Genomic DNA, 7,504 nt, shown 5'->3' on the forward strand with positions numbered 1-7,504 from the left:
AAAAGTGGGCAAAGGACACGAACAGAAACTTTTCAAAAGAAGATAGACTAGTGGCCAACAAACATATGAGAAAACACTCAACATCTGTAATCATCAGGGAAATGCAAATCAAAACCACAATGAGATATTACTTACCTCCAGTGAGAATGGCCTTTATCAAAAAGTCCCAAAACAATAAATGTTGGCATGGATGCGGAGAGATAGGAACACTCATACACTGCTGGTGGGACTGCAAACTAGTACAACCTCTGTGGAAAGTACTGTGGAGATACCTCAAAGAGCTACAGGTAGAATTGCCATTTGATCCAGCAATCCCATTACTGGGCGTCTACCCAAAAGAACAAAAGACATTCTATAAAGAGGACATCTGCACTAGAATGTTTACAGCAGCACAATTCACAACTGCAAAAATGTGGAAATAACCCAAGTGCCCATCAGTACATGAGTGGATTAATAAAATGTGGTATATGTATACCATGGAGTACTACTCAGCCACAAAAAACAATGGTGATCTAGCACCTCTTGTATTATCCTGGACAGAGCTGGAACCCATTCTACTAAGTGAAGTGTCACAAGAATGGAAAAATGAGCACCACATGTATGCACCATCGAATTGGTATTAATTGATCAACACTTATGTGCACATATGGTAGTAACATTCATTGGGTGTCAGGCAGGTGGGAGCGGGGAGGAGGGGATGGATATATTCACACCTCATGAGTGTGGTGTGCACTGTCTGGGGGATGGACACGCTTGAAGCTCTGACTCAGATTGGGCAAAGGCAATATATGTAACCTGAACATTTGTACCTCCATAATATACTGAAATAAAAATAAGGAAAATAAAAAATACATTATCCAAAAGAGTACATACACTTATTTTAAACTCAAATCTAACCAAAGCAAGAATATCAAACACTGAGACATTTTCATCTGCTTTATTAAGAATGAAGCCTTTCCCTTAGATTGAAATGAATATAGCACTTTTCTTTACCTGAACTTTCAACGGTGCATTCAGATGATCCTTTTTATGGAACGCATGGTTGAGTTCTCAGATCCAGTTACTTCGCAGAGTTAGAAAGTAGTCTGCATGTTTAGTTTGCTCAATTCCATTTTTTAAAATTATCATCTGCCCCCCAAAACTAAATGTGGACCTCTATAGAGCCATGATGGGGGAGCAGGCATTCCCTGGCATGTAGCTTCATCCTCACTAGTGGGACCTGCCTTGCTTGAAGTCATATACCGGAAGAGAAGATACCTAAAATGTCCTGCCCATCAGAAACCACTTGGTGCAGAAAAGAGCGAAGGGTCCTACATCTCACCTCTTCCCCATTCCCTGACATCATCACGTAGAACAGATGGGTGAGCAAATCTGAGGCATTTCCTTATTTGTCACGTGATTGCAGTAACACCCACCTCACAGCACTGTCAGGGGGACTGAGCAAGAGGTACAGAGTACTTAGCACATCGTTGGGCAGAATAAGTTGTTTAAAAAGGATAGCCTATTATTTTTATTAGCTACTGACAATCTTTCTGAGGTTTTGCTAGCAACACGGGCATACACACACAAAAAAAACATTTTACTTTTGTCTTCACTCTATTGTAAGAAAAACCAGGACCAGTGAAAACCATGTTCAAAGACAAATGGCAAAGACCTGGGCCTTGCAGCTGGGCAATAAGGGCTGGTGGGGCTTGTGGTTTACTGGAGATCATGTGACCACCCCACTACTAGAGGGGGTGCACTTAGTTCCCAGCTGATGGCTACCCAGAGGGATCGTGGGCCTAGTGTGGCCAACTTTTCAGATCTGTCAAGAAAAGATGGAAGTCCCAACCTGAAGGATTTTAAAATGCTGGCATCTAATTCAATATTTTTAAAAAAGAAAACTTGTGAGCCACAAAAAATATCCCGTTTCTGGCTAAATATGGCCTGCAGAACTCTGCTCCAGGATCTCTGCTAAAAACCCATAGAAAATGGAATATAAAATAAATAGAGTAATAGTCACAGATCAGACGTAGGCTCAGATTAGAAGCAGAATTATACATAAATACACCCATAACATAGGTCTTAGGGACTAGGGCAGTAAGTCCTATACAAGATGAGAAAATTACCTTGTAAGAGATACACAAAGTGTTTCAATTAAATCGATTCTAGAATTCAGGGGCAAGACGGCTCTTCTCCAACTGTGATTGCTGAGTGGGATTTCCTGATGGCAAATGAAGGCAAGGGCTCAGATTGGGTACGATGATGGATTCAGGACAGAAGACCAAAATCCTAAATTGTTTTTTTTTTGTTTTGTTTTTTTGTTTTTTTTTAAATACACTAATCAACATTGTCTTGAGGCACACGAGCTAAATTCTCCTGGGGTGCCGAGAAAAGGCTGTGTCTAATCTTTCAGATTACTAGAACTATTTCATAAACCCACATTGGTTTAAAAAGTTGAGCTAGCGTCCCAAAGTAACTTGATTGGTTTCTTACCTTTTCCAGGTGCATCTTAGCTACAGAAGAAGGAGAGCCTTCAGACATACAAAAATCACCTGGAAACACAGCCCTTGTTTGTTGAGCACTTAACTTGTATCAGGCGCTATCTTTAAGCCTCAAAGAGCTCTGAATGATAAGTTATTCCTTTTTTAGAGATGGGGAGATCAAAGGGCAGGGGACAAATTGCCCAAAGCCACTCAGCCAGGGAGGGTCAGTGTTGAGACTTGAGCCCCGGGTCAGCCTCACAACCAGGCCAACATAAAGCCCTTTTCCTAGAGGTCTGTCCCTACATTGAAAGAGTCTGCTAGTCGCTGGGAACAAGGGATTCTAAACAAATATTCTAATTCATATGGATTGGCTATTTTAAAATCACATGGATGATTTACTTTCCAAAAATAAAATATGCTTACGGTTAGGATTATGCCAAATAATTTGCTATGTCTGATGATTCAGAAGGTGTCTCAGGATTTTTTCAGAGCCTAGAGAATATTAATTAGCAGTGTAATGCTGTAGATAGTCAGTAATTCCAGCCAAGAGATGGCCCAGATGTTACTTTCTTTTTTTTTTTTTAGTAGAGGAGCCCAATTTAATCTCTAGATTGTTTTGTGCTTTTAAACTAAAGCCAAATAGAATAACTGCCCAACAGTTTCAGTGTTGTCATTCCCAAGAATACATTCACTGAAATTGACATAGCATTATTTTAAGTTTTTCCCAAAGCATTTTTTTGCACTCTTCTGTGTATAAATATTTGTGAAAGCAACAGACACTTGACTGTCTGTATTCGTCAGAAAATTTGCTATTTATGTACATGGACTTGGCATTGAACTTCAAGGATGAGATGTAGAATACTATAGAATTTTGGCATTAGTTGGGCCTTAGAGATCTAATGCCCTGTTTCTGGTTTGTGAATTCTCTTTACCTTTGCTTCAACAGCTCAGTTGAAGGTACTTTCTACTATCAGAGTAGACATGCTGACCCAGGAATGCTCTCATTGCTAGAAAGTTTTTCCTTATACTGATTAAAATAAACCCTGGAACCTACAACCTGGTGATCTTCACTCCTTTTGCAGGGTTGCAGAGAAAAAGACCTCTGGTTTTTATTCTTTTGATTCTCAAAAGAAATTCTCAAAAGAATAAAAACAAATGAAAGAAATTTTCATAAGGAATGCCTGGATATATTGACAACAACAACAAAATTAAATGAGGGACAAATTAAAGGGAAGGAGAGGGAAAATTAAAAAACAAAACAAAACAAGACTTGCCCGGTGCACATTTGTGGGTCACATTCTTTAACCGGCTTAATTTTATTAGCTACCGTCCACCTTTCTGAGAAGTCGAGCAGAACAGTGACTAAACTGGATCTGGACAGAGACAGTAGGTTCTCCGAAAAGCACAAAGACATATCATTCCTTTCCTGGAAACATCCAAGGGTTTAGCATCCTTTTATTAAATAAGATGTATGACAACAATTATAAACGGCAGTTCCTCGACAATCGCGTTCCCAAAGAGAACGATAATACACACATCAGTCATGCTAACAGGAGCAAAAGAGATCACCAACCGGTGTAACTTTCATGGTCTCCCACAGGAAAATAAAAATTCTGTACTCCTGCCTGTAAAAGCTGTTTTGAGACGTTAAATGGTGGCTTCACGGTGTTACGGAACTGTACATCTTGTGAAATCAGAATCAGAAATTAGTGGCATGAACCTTGGAGCAGGGATACTGGATAACTTTCCATTAAGAACTTTCTTATAAGAAAAAACCACCTAGTTTTTAGCTACTGTCAAAACAAGGGAGGGAAAATGCCTAAAAAACTCTGGAGTACTTACTACGTGTTGTGGCCCTGGGAGTTGTTCTAGTTTAATAGTTCATGAAAAAAGACCTTAGTATTTCTGCTTCATGCCCTGAAGTTCACTAGATCAAGCCACTGATCAGGGTGGAAGAAAGAGAACTGATTGTTTATTGCTAGAAATCATCTGTTCCTGACTTTGCTCCTCTTTCCTCCACACCGTTGGGAAAATCATAACAATAAGCAAAGCAGGCTGCGCGCAGTGACTCACGCCTATTATCCTAGCACCTGGGAGCTCAAGGTGGGAGGATTGCTTCAGGCCAGGAGTTCGAGACCAGCCTGAGCAAATGCAAGACTCTGTCTCTATTAAAAAAAAAAAAAAAAAAAAAAAAACAAAAGTTGCCAGGCATGGTGGTGTGCACCTGTAATCCCAGCTACCTGGGAGGCTGAGGCAGGAGGGTCCCTTGAGCCCAGGTGTTGGAGGTTGCAGTGAGCTGTAATGACATCACTGCACTCCAGCCCAGGCGACACAGCAAGACCCTATCTCAAAAAAAAGAACTCCTTTCCCTACATCAAAGCAAATGATAAAGTGTAACAAAGCTATGGAAACAGGCACATTTCACATCCTTTCATTTAAAAAAAGAAAAAAAAGCATTGGCCACCTTTAGCTCAGTCAAGGTATCACCTAGTTCAGGTGCCTCAACTAGCTTGATCATAGAATCACCTATGGCACTTGTTAAAAAATAAGGATTCCTAAACTCCTCCATTTTATGGTTCTGTCACCCCAGGTGTCCTTCGATTGACAAATATGATATATTTATAAAATGGAAATATATATTAATCTAATAAAAGGGTTTAAGTTCCCCGGATTTTGTGAATAACTCTAGCAGGTATTTGAGTGGCAATATTTACACCCACCAATCCTGAAGCAGTGAACGCAAAATCTCAATTCTTTACTAAAATCATCTCCTAGAACATATCTCTCCCTCCTCTGCTTTTGTCTTTTAATGAAGGATTCTTACTTTTCTTTCCCAAAGTGCAGTTGTCCTCAGAACCCACAGACTGGATGCCCTTTATTTCCAAAGCTTTACTGAATCCGTCAGCTTCCAGAAGACAGAACTTCTTTCTGAACCACTCTAAAGATATAAAATTATATCTTAACGAAAAGGACTGTTTCCTCAAAAGGAAGTGATCGGGTCACTCACGTTTATTTACAACTCCAGTGAGGATTAACAGAAATAAACTCCAATGCTTTGAAAGCTGACAACCTCACTGGTGAATTAATTAGACGTCATTCAGGGACATTCAAAGCAACATGAACTATGTAAACCACTTTTACAACCGGTCAAATAACAACTTGTAAATATATGCAGGTCGGAGGGAGACGAAAACTGAGAAAGTTTCACGACCATTACCTTCACCAGCATCTGTAAACTACATGTTTTTGTCCCCTCCCTAGAGAATGCAAGCTGATCTATTTGCTCCTGGCAGCGAAGAAAGGAGGAAGGGCGTCCAGGTGCCACAAGAAAACCATTCAGGAGGACATGGACCAACGCCAAGGTCGCAGCCCACCTGAATGGAAACTGAAATCCAGGCACACCCAGCCCAGGGAGCCCCGGGTGCTTCCTGAACTTAAGCAGCGGGGGGTGGGGTGGGGAAGGCTTCCCAGTGACAGGTGCGGGGACACGGTTCCCCTGCCTGCAGCCGGACAGATAACGCGAGGACAGCCCCCAAAGACCCCAGCGGGCCAGGCGCAGACGTGAGTGGCCTGTCCACCTGCAGGCGCACGGGCTGCGCTGGAGCCACTTAGGGGCCGTGCGCCCTTGGCCCACTCACGACCGCCTAGAACGTCGGGTTCCCCAGATGCAAAAAGGGGGGCCACCGTAGCTCCTAAGAGGCTGGTGTGAAGCAGAGACGAGAAGGAGGCGTCAATAATTAAGTAAATAGAAGGTGGGGGTGGCCGTGCCAACGATTGTGGCTACCACGACAAATTACTCCAACCGAGGCGCAAGAGTTGGGGCGCCGGAAATGCAGACTTTCTCAGGTCGCCAAACTAACTCAAGCCCCGTAAGGGGGCCGGGGAGACCTTTGTCCGCGCTGGGCCCGCCCGCCGCCCGCGGTCCGCGCCACCGTTCCCGCGGCGGGCTCCGGGCGGGGCGGGGCGGCGGGCGGCGCGGGCCGGCGGCGGGGACGGGCGGGAGCGCGGGCGCACCGGCGGGCCGCGGTCCCCAACGGCTCGGCTCGCGGTGCCGGACCCCGAGCGCCGCAGCCTGCCCCGCCGCTGTCGTCGTCGCGGTCGCCGCCGCGGCTCCGGTGGCCCCGCCGCGCTCGCTCCGGGCGGGCTCACCCTCCGCGCGGGGCAGGGGGGCGCGGCGCGCAGACCCGGGGCGGCCCCGAGCCTCGCGGCAGCGTTCGGCCCGGCCCCCCCTTCGCGGCCCGGGCAGGTGGAGGCGCCCGGCGACAGCGCTCCGGGCTCCGCAGTCCCCTCCCGCCGCGCGCCGCGCGCCAGCCCGCGCGGGCGCAACTTTCTTAAAGGGACAGGTGGCCCCGATCCGCGTCCACCTGGGGCCCGGTCTCTACCTCCTGGCCCGTCCCCACTTTGGGGAAGAGCGGAGGTTGCGACAGATCTCTCCGCCTGCCCACCCAAGCCCCGGGCCAGTGACGGACTGCAGGTTTTAATGCACCCAGCGTCCTCTTGCAACTTAATTCTTTTGGCCTAAATCGTCCTCCCGCTGCTCCTCAACGCATGCTCGCGGGCATGCAGTCGCTGCCACTGTTGGCAAAGTTGGAAGAGGGGTGTCCCTACCCCTGTGCCCCCCGCACCTCCCCCACAACACGGCCCCGGAACCCCCGGGCGTGCAAGGCTCGCTGCTGCTGGGATACGCCCGCCGCAATCCCCTTGACCCTGCCCTGTAACTGACCCTTGGGGAAAAAGCCCCCCGCACGGCTACTGCGCATGCTCTGAGCTGGACAGCTCCAGAGAGGGAAATTTAAAAACGATTCGAGCTGCGACGGCGGCCAAATTGCTGAAGGCGAGGGGCGAGCGCGAGGGAGCCCCCTCCGGAACCCCCGCCCGCCCCAGGAGCGCCGGCAGCGGCGGCCCCTCTAGGATCGGCTCCAGGTACCGCCGCGCAGGGTCGGCTCCGCTCTCGGCTCCGCTCTCTCCTCCCGGGCAGCGCCCCGCGTTGCGTTTCCAGGGTAGAGACCCGCAGGGGCTGCAGGGGCACCTCCCTCTGC

The 7,504-nt window shown here is 46.9% G+C and overlaps 1 protein-coding gene across 1 annotated transcript in view; it reads right to left on the reverse strand.

Annotated features, from left to right (window-relative positions):
- Positions 1-7,225, reverse strand: part of MYO1H (myosin IH) — a 90,335-nt gene extending 83,110 nt beyond the window's left edge. Inside the window, exons 1-2 of the mRNA XM_045534717.1 lie at positions 7,074-7,225; positions 6,354-6,795 (exon numbers count right to left, since the gene is read on the reverse strand). Coding sequence (XP_045390673.1) covers positions 6,354-6,795; positions 7,074-7,225 — 594 coding nt within the window. The remainder of the gene's footprint in view (positions 1-6,353; positions 6,796-7,073) is intronic.
- Between the last annotated feature and the right edge of the window lie 279 nt (positions 7,226-7,504).

This window comes from Lemur catta, chromosome 21 (assembly GCF_020740605.2).
Source record: "Lemur catta isolate mLemCat1 chromosome 21, mLemCat1.pri, whole genome shotgun sequence".
NCBI classification, from domain to species: Eukaryota; Metazoa; Chordata; class Mammalia; order Primates; family Lemuridae; genus Lemur; species Lemur catta.